General features: G+C 38.7%; 1 protein-coding gene across 4 annotated transcripts in view; it reads right to left on the reverse strand.

Moving 5' to 3' along the window:
- FREM1 (FRAS1 related extracellular matrix 1) overlaps nucleotides 1-13,383 on the reverse strand; it is a 67,249-nt gene extending 53,866 nt beyond the window's left edge. For 2 of the 4 annotated variants that reach the window (XM_040090852.1, XM_040090853.1), the window contains exons 1-4: nucleotides 12,499-12,711; nucleotides 7,160-7,658; nucleotides 1,384-1,478; nucleotides 87-388 (exon numbers count right to left, since the gene is read on the reverse strand). In XM_040090852.1, the coding sequence (XP_039946786.1) occupies nucleotides 87-388; nucleotides 1,384-1,478; nucleotides 7,160-7,390 (628 nt within the window). In that variant the 5' untranslated portion in view covers nucleotides 7,391-7,658; nucleotides 12,499-12,711. Of the gene's footprint in view, nucleotides 1-86; nucleotides 389-1,383; nucleotides 1,479-7,159; nucleotides 7,659-9,566; nucleotides 9,727-12,498; nucleotides 12,712-13,121 lie in introns of those variants that run through there. The other 2 variants (XM_040090846.2, XM_040090847.2) reach the window with 2 other exon arrangements.
- Between the last annotated feature and the right edge of the window lie 2,635 nt (nucleotides 13,384-16,018).

Consider the following 16,018-nt stretch of genomic DNA (forward strand, 5'->3'; position numbering starts at 1 on the left):
CAGTTACTGAAAGAACCCACTGCTTCAGACTTAATCTGCTGCATCTCTTTGAACATGCTAATGCAAATAACAAAATCACATCATACTAGTGCCAGGGAAAAAGCTCCATGGCTGATCTCCACGAAACTGCTCTTGCTGTGCTTTTCTGGCAATAAGCTGGCCGTGAGCAGGCAGGTGAGTTTCCGAAGAGATTATGGAAATGGTGCAATCCAGGTTTATCTTCCTGTCATAATCAAAGGTGAGGACATTCTTGTCAATCACCCTAGACAGACCATAGAACTCAGGGACCTCCAAAGCATGGAAACGCATTTTTATGATGTTACAGTCTGGCTCAAGTAACTTCACATGAAGGGTGAATGTTTCTACAAACGTTTCTGTTTCTGTAAACCTGCAAGTGACAGAAGAAAATTAGTTATGCTTCTTCCCATCTTTTCTTGCTCTGTGATTTGGGCATTGTCCTCATCTTTGAAATGGAATTACTTGAACCTCTTTCTCTCTGGTGTGCTCAAGCCTTGAATTACCATAATCCAGACCCTCCTGCCCAAATCCCTCTACTTATAAGCAGGGTGTCTGTGTGAAGGAAGAGGTTATTCTCTGTGTATATATGAAAGTGTCTGTCCCTATCAGCAGAACAGCAGAGAACACACAGTACTCTGAAAGTGATGCCTTAAGTTTTAGTTTTCATATTTTTCAGATTCTGTACTGCATTAGTATATAACTCTGAAATTCATATAAAGTGTCAGCAAGTTCTCTTCATAGTTTAGTTAGACAAAACAATCCTTTTCCAGCCAGAGGACCAAGCACACCTACAGCTTCAGGCCCCAAAAATATAAACAACGGCAAATTGAGGAGAACAATATGGGAGGATGCTACTTCATAACATGAAGCTGTAATTGGACAATTGACACCAATATGTAAATGAACCAAAACTTATAAAAGTGTGAGAACTCATGACTTGGAATCCATCTTGAGTCTATCTTGGGTCCATTTAAGGTGCACCCTCAGCCAGGCTCTTGTACTGCCCAAGGTGTATCCTTTAAAGGCCTTTTAATAAATATCTACTTCATTCCTTAAACACTGTCTAGCCTCTGCTCCAAGTAGACTCACAAGACATTGAAAGTACTATTGTCACTTTCCATAGCATAATGAAAAATCTCTGGTTTTGGGTAATAAGCCAGCAATATATAACACACATTAAATGAGCGTATCTGCAATACACGGTGAGAAATGTTTCTTGTTGACTGATGATGCGGCTACTGGATCTAAGTAGTTGTAACATGTACAGCAGAACATGCTTTAACTGTAAAAAATTGACTACTTACTCTTCCTAAGGTCAGCTAGGCTCCTGATAACAGTGAAGTGTTATCTACTGCTGCTGCTTACCTGTACAGCCTAAGTATGACCATGTCTTCATCTAAAATCGGACATCCATTGTGGGTATATTTGACTTCATTAGGAAGGAAGTGACAGTCAAAAACCTATGAAGGAGAAAGAACAAATTGGCACCACACCACCAAAGGTGTTAACTTCAGCATCTGTTCCACTTCTCTCTGAGTGCCTAGAGTACATCAGACTGAGAAAATTTTTAGTATGTAGTTCATTTCTATGAACAGGGCTTCACCTGTACTGTAATCTCCCAGTGAGCGTCAGAGCAACTGCTTAAACATGGGGCTGCCAGCACTCCACAATTAGAAGGGCAAAGGTCATACATGATTTTTTCAGGCTGTCAAGCCCCTCCCCAGTACAACTAATAGTTTGACAACACCTTCTTTACCACTGCAGCCTGTGGAGGTAAGGGTGTAGATATAACCAGCAGTGCATACAACTGCAGTGGTGTTGAAAAACCAGCAATTGCAGCATTATCATTTGAGGTTTATTGACTTTTAAAGCTGTTCATGACAACAGTTTGATTATATAGTAAGTCTTGGTTTATGGCCACTACAGCTGTACTACAAAAGTATGACTCAATGAAATTTCTTTGTTAGAAACTTCGCTAACTCAGAGTTGTTCCCATTTCTTGTGATACTGACTTTATGCCAGTAGCTCTTTTCCAGATCAGATGTCATCTCTGCACCATACCAACAGCCAGCCTGAAAATCAGTGTAATCCAGAGCACAAAAACAAGCAGATTATCTGTATTTCCTTACCAGATAATTCAAAATAGACTTATTCTTACAACATACCTGATACAGGCAAAATTTGTGAGTGTGTCTTGCCACAATTTAACCATCTAAGGCAGTTAGTTCTTTCAGGCAGATTGATTTATTTAATGGTTGGTTGACTTGTGAAAGCAAGGCTATGAGGAAACATGCCTAACACAAATAGAAAAAAAATTACTTTGACACCCCTTCTTTGGAAAAAAGATTTTGATTCTGGGGCATACAATTGTCATGTTCTCAAATATTGCAATTTACAAGACTAGCAATTTCTAGTTCCCATGCATTATTGTTTCTTTTCTGAAACATCAGCTGAAAGTTCCTAGCATTGATAAGGCTAGGTCTATGTTATCCTTGTGATAACACAGAATCCCTGCAGTCAACAGAGAATGGAAGATGCCCATGTTATGTACCTACAGAGAGAAAATGCATATTCTAGCCAGCAAGAAACCAAAATTGCTGGATTTTCTAAGCATTTCACTATGAATTTATTGTAGTTTTCATTGCATTTTTTCCGGGCAGTATTTACAAATGGTTATATGATCTTCCACGGAATAAAGTGAAATCTGTTCAACATTCACTAATAGACCTAATGAGACCATAACTAACAGCAATTAGTAGATGTATACGGCTGACTGACTAGCCACTTTTTTTTTTTTTTTCCCAAAAAAATTAAGAGGTAATTTCTCAATTTCTCATTTTTTAAAATATGACAAAAGAATCACGAAAATTAAGCGCCTTGCATGAAATGTCTTTGTTTCCCCAACCACTTTAGATGATGGTGAAATGGCTGAGGGACTTAGGTAAGACTCTAAAATGTTGACTGGAAGTGTAGGTCGTAGAGAAAGCCTTTGGATGCTCTGACTTTCAGTGTAAAATTTATGTAATAATTTAATTCTAAATTAAATGTTAATGCATAGTTACCTGAAGCATGACCACCTTGTGACCCCTTTGTGGACTGCCACTAAAGAAATTAATTTTGTTGATTTCCAGCCATTACACAGAAGAGAACTTACATCCTTCTATAATGGAAGAATAATTAGAGTTTCTCAGTTTTCATTATTAGTGAAAGAGTCTGTTTCCACAGAAGTTATTTTCAGATGCTCAAGCAATGTCATAATTTTTCTATATTCTTAGAAATTTTAATTTATTTCCTGCTTTTAACTTTCATCAAGAAGTGCAATGTACAAAGTCTTTCCTTTTTTTTTTTTTTTTTTTTTTTTTTTTTTTTTTTTTTTTTGCCTTTGTTTGTTTGTTTTTAAGTGATGAGTTAGTTGATTTTCAGACATATATACATGGATTTGCCTCTTGGAATAATCTGTGGTGTTATGGAAAGTATGCTTGGTTTTATTTGTTGGGACTGCTTAGAAAGGAAGGACAAGAACAGTTTGTGAAAACAAAATTACTCTCCTATGATGAAAATTTAGACTATGTTGTGGCTGTTCTGTTGTGTAGTTAATTTCAAATGCCATAGAAATATGTGTTCCACTTTTTTTTTTTTTTTCCCCCCAAAAAACCACAACATATATGTCTTTTTCTTACTTCATGGCTTTTCTTTCTTAGTACAAACTAACATAAAGGAACGTGATATTTAAGTAATCAATTGGTTACTCTTATGTGATATTCTACAAAAATGGAAAAAAATTAAGAAGCAGTTATATGGTATGTTATTTTGAAGAAAAAAAAAATGTATTATATACAAAACCCACTCATATTGTAGTTTCAGAAGCCTAATGTAGTACACTGAAAGTCAGATTCTTCACTGACATAAATCAGTGTAGACCCCTCAAAGTCCATATGATTTTTGATACATAAGGGTGTTGTGGGGACAAGGCCAAAGGGATTACAGAAGTCCAGTTGAAGACGTCTGAAATTTTCTCCTGCCCATTGATGCAGTCACTCCATCACAGAAGGCCACTGGGTTGGTCAGGCAGGACCTGCCCTTGGTGAAGCTGTGCCGGTTGTCTCAAATCCCCTCCTTGTCCTCCATGTGCCTTAGCACAGCTTCATGTTCCATGATTTTCCCAGGCACAGAGCGGAGGCAGATAATTCCCAGGAAAGATCTACCCTTTTCAAGGATGGGTACTGTATGTCCCTTTTTCCAGTCTGGAAACTGGGACTTCACCTGACTGCCGTGACTTTTCAAATACTGTGGAATGTGGCTTCACAACTACATCAACCAGTACCCTAAGGACTCTGGGGTGCATTTTACTGGATCAAATCATATCAAAGAATTAATGTCCTTATTTTTAAGACATCATTAGTTTCACATCTTAATTGGTAACAAAGGGTTGGAAAATTTAGAATCTTTACACAAAGGTTTGTTACCACTGACTTACAGTGATTTTATATGTGTATTGAGACACAGTCCACTTTGCAAAAACATCTGGTTTATATTTCTTTATATGTTTTCCTTTTGTATGAACAGGCAACTCTAATTGTCTATAAATTCACTGGGTAAGACAAAGGAAATCTAAATCTTTTCCTAATTACTGTTGAGCTTTGTTTTTTTCCACTTCAACTACTTTTCAATTACAATTTTTAATTAAATTGTCATACATTCCTAGAACATTACTCACTGTAATGGTAGTAAACCAGATCATACCAGAGACATTTTCTAGCTGCAGAATTTCCTGTAGAAAGATCATGAGTGGCACAAGGAGATCTGGGCTCCTGACTTCTTTCAGGAATGGTGAAAGCTCAGGTGCCACTAGCAAGCACAGCCTCTCTCCAGCCTGGTGCCCTAGGGCCGCCTGCCCAGCAGAGCTCTTTCCTCTACATGAGTGCCTGCTGCTTCCACACTCAACTGCCTGGGAACATATTCAGGCAGTTCACATGAAAGAGCATGGGCTTAACAGAAGTGGGGCTGGGAGAGGGGAAGTCATTTGGAAATTAAGGTGCAGTCAATGCATGTCTCCTGGGATCTCTTGAGCAGGGCCCCTAGCTGTGTGTTTGAAACATGTTGGGTTACACAGGACAAAGTGGCTATTTGAAAATACCTGGGTCCTACTGCACATAGAGGCTGAGGCAGAAACTGAAATCAAAGTTACTCCTCAGCCAGAAAGATTGCCTACAGAAGAGGTTTGCCATAGGTTTCACATGTAAGTCCCTCTTTTTCTCCTCTCCTTTAGACTGGATGTTATGAAAAATTTCTTTACTGGAAGGTTAGTCAGGCATTTAAAGAGTTCCCCAAGGAAGTGATGGAATCACCATACCTGGAAACATTCAAAAATTGGATATAGGTACGTCTTAGGGACATGGTTTAGTAGCACACCTGGCAGTGATGAGTTAATGGCGGGACTGGATGTTCTTTGAGGTCTTTCCAGCCTTAATGATTGTATGCTTGTATGAGTCAAGGGCCAGCCTATACTGGGGAAGAAGAGCTGGGGTACTGTTGCTGTGTATTATTTGGTTTCATATTGTATTTTATTTTTATATTGAGTTTTGTAATGGTTTGTTCCATACCCCCTGTGTTCCCCTGGAAAATATAATATCCCAAAGTTTGTCCCTGCTCTTCCCCCAGCTCATCTCCCACATTGTTCCCTTCCTGGAATGTAATCCAACCCTGTTTCATTCCCACTTTATCCCTGATTGGGTATTGGCTTGTCCCATCTCAGAGCCCCTTCCCTGGATATAAATCCCAGACCATGGGGTTGGGGCTTCTTCTTGGTTCAGGGAGTGAGAAGGGGCTCCTGACCCAATCTGGGGCAGGACGACAGAAGAAAGACTGAATAAAGCCCTGGTTTCGCCCCGGATCAAGTGCAGACTTTCCTTTGCCAATGACAGGGTCTCGCTCTCTCGTGCTAAGGGAAAGGTTCTCGTCTACTCCTGGGTTTTGGGACCCTGAGGAAAAATGCTTCCAAGTGCGGTTTGTCTCTTGAGCTAGCCGGGGTGAAAACGGAGCCTCCCAGCACTGTAAGAGAGACAAACCACAGGGTACAATGGTCAGTACCCCTGTGCTGGCAGAAAACAAGCACTGGGTAGTTTCAGCTGATGCACTACACTACTTGAGGCCAGTCTCTAGAGAAGATCACACATTGTCTTGTCCATCACCTCCTGTTTCCCCTGGTATGCCTCTGCTCCTTAGGAGTGCTGAGTCAGCTGAAGTACTTGTCAGTGGTTTACAAAAATAATACTGATAACCAAGGCAGAAGTTTTGAAAAGTCTATTGAGACTGGTGCTCCTTCACCTATCTTCACAGAAGCCACCAAAAAACCTGGAAAGGAGGTTAAAAACTATATTGATATACAAACACACAAAAGTTTATGCTGTGGCACAAACCAGAATTTTTCAGAACACCAAAACCAGCTTGGTTGTGAATCATAAAAACCATTTATCTCCTGTCTTTAACATTACATCTTCATGACAACTACTTTCAATTCTTTCCTGCTATAACTCAGGTGGGGCAATTTGTAAAGGAGATGAGTAGCAGAATGGTAATATGTGAAATACATTTCATTATTCCTAAAAGCCTGACATTTGAACATAAAACAGGGAAGTTTTAATGTATTTGCCATCTGCTGACAATTTGGCTGTTGCAGAGCAGAACAAACAATGCTGTACACAATGTGCTTATTGCATGTGATTATTTTTTTCTTAATTGCTCCTTAAGTGGTGGCTCCATGACTAAAATTCAAAATGCTGTAGTGGGCTATGCATTACTCAAGGGGCACAGATTACCCTAATGGGAGAAAAATAAGCAGCTGGGAGACTGGAGGATAACTCCTAGCTGGAAGTTTGAAATACCCATTCTTCACTTATGAAAGGAGACTCTGACCAGACTCACTTCTGTGCATTCCTGCTACTGAGCTCAGCTTCTGGATTTCAGGGTTGCAGCTCTCTGTTAGCTGTCTACTTAAGCAAATGTCTGAATCTCACACACCATTCAGTTTCATGCCTTTTAGCCACTACCCGAAAGAACAAAGATCAACAAATCAACTGTTTTTGATTTCTCCCAGGCCTGCACACACTAACACTAAAGCAGCAAAACAGAGCCCAAATACCTGTGGAGTAAGTCTCCCAACTCTCTGTGATATTGGCTCATTAATCACAACTTCTACTTTGCAGACATCCTTCTCTCTGGGGATGGAAAACTTGAGGTCTTCTTGTGACAGGAAGGCAGACTGTCCCTTCATCACTTTCACCCCAAGGTTCACACTAATAAAGGAGGAGCACACAACTCTCAACACGACAGGCAGCAGTAGAAACAGCCACATTTTCTCAAAGAGCTTCATATTATAAAAAGGTCCCAGCCTTTTTCACCAATGAAAGTCTTTCTTAACAGGAGTCTTTTTCCTCCACCAGCAGACTTTCATATATAATGAAGGCATTATTAGTCACAGGTAAAATTGTATTACATGTTTTCTATTAACAGGCCCTCCTTGACTGAAATTTTGGCAGTTGTTGGGCAGATATTTTCAAAATATCCTTAGATTTTGATAAAATTCTTTGGTCAAGCCTGACAAGAATGTGTTCTCAGAGTCTTTTCAAGGTTTGTTAATCCTGAAAAAAAAAGAAGAGATAGAAAATTGCTTTAAGGCATTGGGCAACTATAGGGATAAAAGAAAAACAGCAAACACATACTTCCACCATTTCTGACAATTACAGTTCATTTCAAGCAGCACCTTTGAATACCATTCAGTGCACACATGCTCTGAAAATAACAGACAACCCCAAAATCTGAGAAAAATTCAATGGAAATAAGACAAGATAATATGGAAAATAAATTTCACAAGTTTCTCAAGCCCCTAGCTAATCTTCATATTTCATGTTTATAACCTCATAAGAAAATGGGGGGGGAAGGGGGGGGGGGGGGTTGCTTAATATTAAACAAGCACTATTGAAATTATTTTAAAAGCCAAATTTCTACAATTCTCCAAAGCAACTGAAGCTACAGCCCAAAGAATAGGAAATTATATTGATGGAACAGGAAGTGATAATGATTTAATTAAATGTGAGAAGATCATAAGAGTATCAAGGCAGTAAAGTGTCAACATTCCTTTAGTTTTTATAAGTGTTTAGTTTCCTGACTGCTTATTTGCCACAACCTTATGACCAACAGTGAACTTTCCTGAAAATGTATTAAAAAAACAAATCCTTTCATGTCTTTATTTTCTTTGTTGCTGTTAACAGCTAAATGCTCACTCCACTGTTTCAGAATTACCTTCTAAGCAGCCTGTTGCTGAACACATGTATTCACCCAGTTTTAAATTTCACTGAAAACCAGCAGTTCAGAAATTCTGTAAAATCATTCACTTCCTAAAGTTAAACAAGACAGATCCACTCACTTCACCATGTATTTAAGACTGAAGACATTGAGGCTCATATACATGTAGGTTAGATGTATGTTGACTACGTAGTCTGGAATGCAAATTTTAACTCTTGTTTTCTAGGTAATTACCTGAAAGTGTATCCATTTTGGTTTAAAATATTGAAGCCACACAAGTCTGAAGAAAATCTGAGAGAAAATGTAGAATTCTAGCAAGTGGCAAAGGAATGAAATCCATGGTAGAACTTTCAGATAAGAAAATAATCAGAAATTTTGGATTCAGACTAGGACATGGCAAAGTGCTAAGAGACAGTATATGACTCTGGCACACAGGTGGTTTACATTTTATGATAATAATTCTCTGCTCCATAATAGCAGGCTGAGGCTTAGATCTATGGTGCAAAATAGCTTTATTCACAGGCATTTTCTTACATGGCACCTCATCAGAAATTATAAAATTAAAGCCTGGAGAGTTTTGACTTTCTCCACTCCATTGTGGATAGCTATCAAAAAACAATGTTGAGGTTGAGAGATAGCTTCATCGCCAGCTTGAAAATGGCACTCATGCAGAGATGTCTGCATCTTGACTCTGCTACAGCAACAGGTTCATGTGTTTCTGGTGCCTGCCCCATAAATCCCAGCACAGAGTACAACTGTGAACCTCAAATGCAGGCAGTGGTTTCTATCCTGCAGTTTCTTACCCTGCATCAAAAACAGAACAGGAAGTATACAAGAGGAATCAGGAGAATTTTGATCAATTTCATGCAGGACATATGAGACCTTCTCTGCTACGAATTTGGTTGTGTTGTCACCATGTATTACAGTCTTGCTTTGACTACTTGCAGACACAGCTCCTCTATCACCATGTGTTTGACCCACATGCTCTAGAGCCACTAGCCTCTGTTTGGATGCTGTAGAACTGTCTCCTGAGGTGGCCAAGTGAAGATCTTGGGAAGTATAACCTCACTTTTTCAATTACTTATACAATCATAGCAAGATGAAATGGTAAGAGATTCTTTCAGCACATAATGACAATAAAAATGAGAAAGTTTTGGAGTGAGTGCCAAGATAATAACATTCTCCCTATCTGTGGAGAAGGTCATTGCTTCAATGAAGTCATGTGTGTGTTACATGGTACTTACACTGATTGACGGTGTTCTGCTCTTCAGCAGATATACAGCTGTTGGGAATGCCACTGTCACATTTTGTGGCTGCTTTGGACTTCCTTACAATCTCCTTACTTCTCTGCCCTTAATACCACAGCTGAACCTGATTCACCTCTACTATTCCTTGCCATGTCACCTGTGTATCCAGAATAGACATACAACTAAGGGACTGTTTAATTCCAAATGCATCACAATATTTCAGATATACTTAATGGCCAAACGAATTAATGGCATCCACAAACAACACAGAAGGAGAATCAGTATTGTGAAATTAAGCTGTTTTCTCATCAGCTTTCTAAGGGTTTGTCTATACACCAAAACAACTGAAACAACTGAACAACTCCAGGTGCACTGGGTGAGTACAAGCTCACAGAAAGCTACCAGCTTTGGTCCCAGAAGTAAAACAGTCATGTCAGCTCAGTGATATATCATATACTAGTTGTTATCCCTCAGTGGGGATGGAGCACATGATTATGAAGAGAGGCTGACACAGCTGGATTTGTTCAGCCTGAAGAAGAGAGGCCTTATTGCTTATTTTTAGACTTCTAACAGAAGAGTGCCTGGAGCACAAGAAAGAGACATAAAAACTCACTTAAATAGGAAGGTTTATTTAATAAACTACTGATCAAGGCCTGAGTTGCTTGATGTAACTTTGAAGCCAGATTTGTCATAAATTGGCTTTTGTTGGAGAAAGAATTGAGCGCAGTTAGCTGCAGAGGTCCTTTTCACCCTAAATCATGTGCTGACTCTAAGCTGAAAAAACAGAGCCATCTGACTCCTAGGGTCTAAATTAATTACTTGGTGTATTTTTGCAAAACACAGCTTTATGCCCTACCACTTATCTGGTAATTCCCTTGAGATCCAGTATAAACCCATACTGGTATAAAAAATGTGGCAACAAGCAAACAGATCTCCTTTCCCATAATTAGAGGCATATTGGCCAAGCTGTCTCTGAGATCTGGAGGCTGGGAAGATAGGTCCTGGAGATGTGCCCAAGGCATTGAACAAGGGACACTTGGCAAGGGGACCTCTAAGGAGCTACTCCTTAGCTAGCAGCTCCCACCCACTCAGCAGATGAGTCTGGGGGGAAGGCGGAGAGAGAAGGGGCCTCTGAAGAGGCAGTGAATGTGACTCTGTAGGAACAAACTGCGGACAGTGTGGAGGAGGATTTCTGTTAAAAATTTCCTCCAAGTGCCAGAACTGGTTTTCCCTCAGGGCTGCTGGTGCACATGTGAGAAATGATGCAATGGTTAATTGCAAACATAACTAGTGAGTCTGATTCTGAGCAGAGCTACATTGATGTAAGTAAAAGATTAAGCCAAATTATTTAGATAGTTATCTACCAACACAAAACAACTGAAAGTAAAATCTGAAATAGCGCCAATAACTCTCACCTTTAATACCTAAAATTTGACTAAAATACCTGTAATCACAAGTGACCTTGAGCCAAGTCCCAATGACACCAAAGCCTTCATTGGGATTTGTATGAGATTTCAAGAGTTTCTCTCCATGTGACAAAAACTCTCATCGCCTGGGATATTTCCTTGAACAAATGGATCAAAATATCCCTATTCTTTTGCAAGGTTGGAAGGAGATAATGAAGAATGATTGTTGTGGGTTGGAAGTAGGATTGATTTGTTTTAATGAATACCAGAAAAAGTTTGCAAGAAACAGAAAAATCATACTAATGTTTTGAGGACAGCTTTAAAGAAAACAAGTAAGACCTTTCCATGATTTCTAGGAAACAAGATGAATATTACAGCAATTAAAATCTAGCCCAGGGCAATGAAAGGATCATGAGCTATTGAATTAGGGGATTGTCACTTCAGAATGTGCACTTAACACATGCACCCCTTGACTGTTTGCTATTTAATGGTTTTGTTCCGTGCACTACAAACAAGGATTACAGGTCACCAAGAAGCTAGGTATTTGGCAAGGTATTTGCTGAGTTGAGGAATGGCAGATAACACCCTGTTAGTAGTTACACCTTGGACGCATGTCAACAGCAGAGATGCATTTTGCCTAAGGTAAAGTGCAATCCCGGGTTAGCTGAAACTATGGCTAGTAAAATTCTCTAACTAGAAAATATGTAATTTGCAAAACCACTTTTTAATAACCATTTGAGTAAACAGTGTATAATTACCTGTAGAATTTGTTGGTGTGTCTCAGCAAAACAGTGAAAGCAATTTATTTTTAAAAGGTCATGGTTCCAGATAAATACACAGAAATCAGAAGGAAATGTAAAACCTTTGTAAGCACACATGTGTTAAGGGACACATGTAAAGTTTCATGCATACAAATGACTAATAAACCTCTGCCTAGTTTAGATGAACTGAATCAGCCGTCTGAATGAACATGAAAATGTAAAAATGCTGACAGATCCCTACTGCAAAATAAGAGCACAATTTTAAAACATGCATTTGAAAAACAAGTTATCCCAACTAAATGAAGTATACCTTTTTTAATGACTTAATAGTATCAAAAGTTTTTAGTATATTTTTCAGTGCTTTTTATTACATTTCTTCTAGTGTGTCTCATTAATAAGACAATTCTAAGCAAAGAAATCCTATTTTGTTCTTCCAGGCTTTTAAAGCCACAAAGTTTTATTAAATCTGATGGGAAATAGCCAGCATAGTTGAGAAATCTATATCAACTTGAATATTAAGATAAAGTAAGTTTGGAATCTAAACTTTCAAGTTAATTTCTACTAAACCACTGGCAAAACCCAGTGCCTGCTTTTCTCGAAGTTAGAACTGAGCTTTCACCCATCTCGAGCTCAAAAATTACTGTCTGGCTGCTCTGCTGCAACATTCAGCAGCAAACAGAACTCTGCAAACTGTTAAGCACTGTTACAACCACAAAAACAACAGCATTCAATGGGTACAACAAAATTGAATAAGATACTTACAGGTAGCAGTGCTTCTGCTGGAGGCTGAACTGAGATCATACTAGAAAAAGAGGAAAAATGTATGTCACTGACCCAGTAATTTCTGTTTTAAAAGGCTGGCAGAGAAAGAAATCCAATGAGTGAGCGACAGAGAGAAAGCAGAGAGGGGGAGGGGAGAGATAGATGAAATTCCAGTCTTTCTGGTCAGCTTGGCTGTAGTTTTCTCTGTACTGAAAATCCACAATAAACACTCCTTGCTTGAAAGATTGCTCCTGACTGCAGAGTCACAAATAACAAATACTTTCGGGCTCTGTATAAGAGTACTCAGAGATGCCTTGTAGTGTTTACACACAGTAATGCTTCCCTGTTAGCCAGCCCCAGATCTTCTTTTCCCCTTCTGCTTGTTAAGTCTGTTGGGACTGAAAATTAAGCTGCTGTTATTAAGGTGGGATTTTTTTGTTGTTTGTTTGGGGTTTTTTTTGTTTGGTTTTTTTTTGGTTTTTTTGGGTTTTTTTGTCTCCACTTTAGCTAATTTTCTTTGAAACCCACACACTCACCACCACAGTAGCATTCAAGTTTTAAATTTCTTTTTTCCCATTCAGAACAGCAAGAAAGACAAAGAGTATGTATAGTCAAAATCTTACCAACTATTAAATATTTCATAGGATTCAAGATATCTCATGCCTTCTGTCATACGATTCACATCAGATTTAACCAGCTGATGAGACTCTTAAGTAAAATTTCCTACCATACAGTGGGTCATGGATACACCCTGAGGAGTAAACCTGACAGCACTAATTTTCAGAGCACAGAGACTGTATTGCAAAATCACAATACAAGGACAAACCACACTATGTCCACCTCAGCACACAGACCAAAAGAGTTTTTTTAAGCACACAGGACAAAAACTTTTCAGCCCAGCCACAAGGCATTGTGACAAGGGCAGGAGGGACAGCATGGGGAGGAGCTACTGACTTCCAGGCGTAAACAGGAGTCAAATCCAACACAGCTGTAGTGCTTTAACATTTTCTCCCCTTGTCCTTCTTTGAATAAGCAAGCTTTGACCTGCATATGGAAACAAAGCCACAATATAAAAATGCAAAACTGAAGTCAAGATGAAGAAAGAAAAGAACAAGCAGACGTTCCTGTGGCATGACCTAGGTACAGATGAAGAAAATAGATGACTGTTAAAAATTAAAATAAACTCAAAGCTACACAATGTGTAATATGAAAAAATATGGCCTATATTTCCCTAAGGGGAAAAAAGGGGAAAAAAAAAAAAGGCAGAAAACATTTCCTTGAGGTACATTACTCATGTTAGAGTGGTATACTGTCCTGGATTTCAGACCATACATTTTATCATGTTTCAGAAAAACTTGCAATAAATATTTGTCTCCTCTGAGCTGTGTAGATGGCTGTGGGTTATCCTGTGTGTTTCTGGTCTTTCTTGCTGAAACATAGCTTCTCTTTCACTGTGATGAATGGCCTGCCTGTATTTTACCATGGTCTGATTAGGAGCATCAGCATAACTGTCCTTGCAGGCTGATTAAAATCGTGGCACCTTATTTTAAAGTCTGTTACACATTAATAAATAATATCATTGCAGAAGTTGTCTTCAAACCAGTTTTATTACTGTAGCAATGAATTTAGCATGTTGGGGTTTTTTTTAACTCCTTAACTACAATTAATTTTTACAACCTATTAAGGTTGTAAATAGGTTTACAACCTATTAAGGTCACATTGTCTAAAAGATAGAGCAAAATTACCCAAGGTTTTGTTGATAAATGCCAGAGCGCTGAAGAGAAGACAAGCCTTTTGTACAACACTCTTTCCATTTCAATGTTTGTCCACACAGGAAAGAGAGTAGCTCTTTTTCCCATAGATGAAACTTAAGCACAGTATATATTTTTTATCAGTTAGTAAAATCTTGCAGTTCAGACTGTTGATATGAAGGTAATAATTTAAAAGTTTTCTGCAAACTTTTTTTAACAAGATACAGTCAAAATCAGCCCTTCTTTACAGACTTTTATTTGAATAATTAAAAAAAAAGACCATAGCTGGGGCACAAAGCAGACAAGAATACATACACAAAAACACAGACACCTTACACACAGCCCCATCTCGCCACTTTCATTTTTACTTACATTGATAAGCAGTGGCCTAAACCCACATTGGTTTGAATTTTGAATATTGAATATTGAATATTGAATATTGAATATTGAATATTGAAATTTGAATATTGAATGCACTGATATGCGTGCATTCAGTCAACACTCCTGTAAGGAGGATGAGGTTCTCCAAGGGGCAAAAGACTTGTCCCTGTCCTAACCTGGAGGCTTTACAAGAGGAAGATATGCTGCATTGCAAGGGAAAAAGATACAATTATTTTCCAGGTATTTACTACATGACATAGGTTTTATTGTGTGAGCAATACTACCTGTTAGCAGCAATCCACTCTTCATACAACTTCTAAAGAAAATATTCTAGTGCATTAATGTCTTACATGGAGCACAACTGTCAGAAGATCAAATGCACTGGGTCATTGCCAGTTGCTTCTGCAAATACATACAGAGAATCTATAATGTCAAAGTTCTTGGACAAAAACAAATTATTCATTTTTTTTTTTTTTTTTTTTTTTTTTTTCTGACTGCAGAAGGGTCATTTGACATAGAGAATGGCATTATGGAAGATACAACAAGACAACACAAAAATATTTGGTTTGTGTCAAGAAGATCAAAAATCAGAGTATTGCCTGAATGTTTGAGTGGCACTTACAGTAAAATGAGTAACTTCTTTGAGAAATCCATATTTAGTTCTATTATCTCTGACTTGAAAAACAGATATTTTCACAGAAGACTTTGTATCTTGGGCTAGATCTTTAGGTATTGCAGTGGGCAGTAAAGGGACATCTTCAAAGACTTTGACATCTTCGCAACCCCTGCACTCCTTTGCCTGCATGTATCTTCACCACTAGTAAGGTTTCTTGAAATTATGCCTCCATAGGGATTAGCATACATGCTGTAAATCATAAAAACATCTCTTCACGGCCTTGGTGTTCTTTGCAAAGAAGTGAGAGGGACTAGGCATAGCTGGGTACAAAGTAGCAAAATCTTCCCTCTCTGTCCCCCAGGCAGCCTCACTGCAGCATGCATGGCTGCTGGGGTTATGGGACTATGTGACCAGAGAGGCTTGTCCCTCACTGCACCAGGATAGTAGAGACACATAATTATTTCATAGGAAGAGAAACTCAGCTACCACCATTCTGCAGGACACTTTCTGCAGCACCAAAAGATGTGTTTGTGTGTGTAAGCTTCATCACAGAATTTCAATTCCAGAAATTCTGAGGATTTGTACTTGTGCTTCTAGCACTAATAAAGGTGATTCTTTGTCCTCAAAGCTGCTGCCATACCCTTCTCATCTGCTGTAAAAAGATAAAGGTTAGGTTTTTCAAATCTTCAGGTAACATGGTATGAAATGTGTTGTGGTAGCTAATATGACCATCAGCATTTCTAGTTTTTGAGGGTGGCTAGGGTCTGGTCTG

This window comes from Hirundo rustica, chromosome Z, assembly GCF_015227805.2.
Source record: "Hirundo rustica isolate bHirRus1 chromosome Z, bHirRus1.pri.v3, whole genome shotgun sequence".
NCBI lineage: Eukaryota > Metazoa > Chordata > Aves > Passeriformes > Hirundinidae > Hirundo > Hirundo rustica.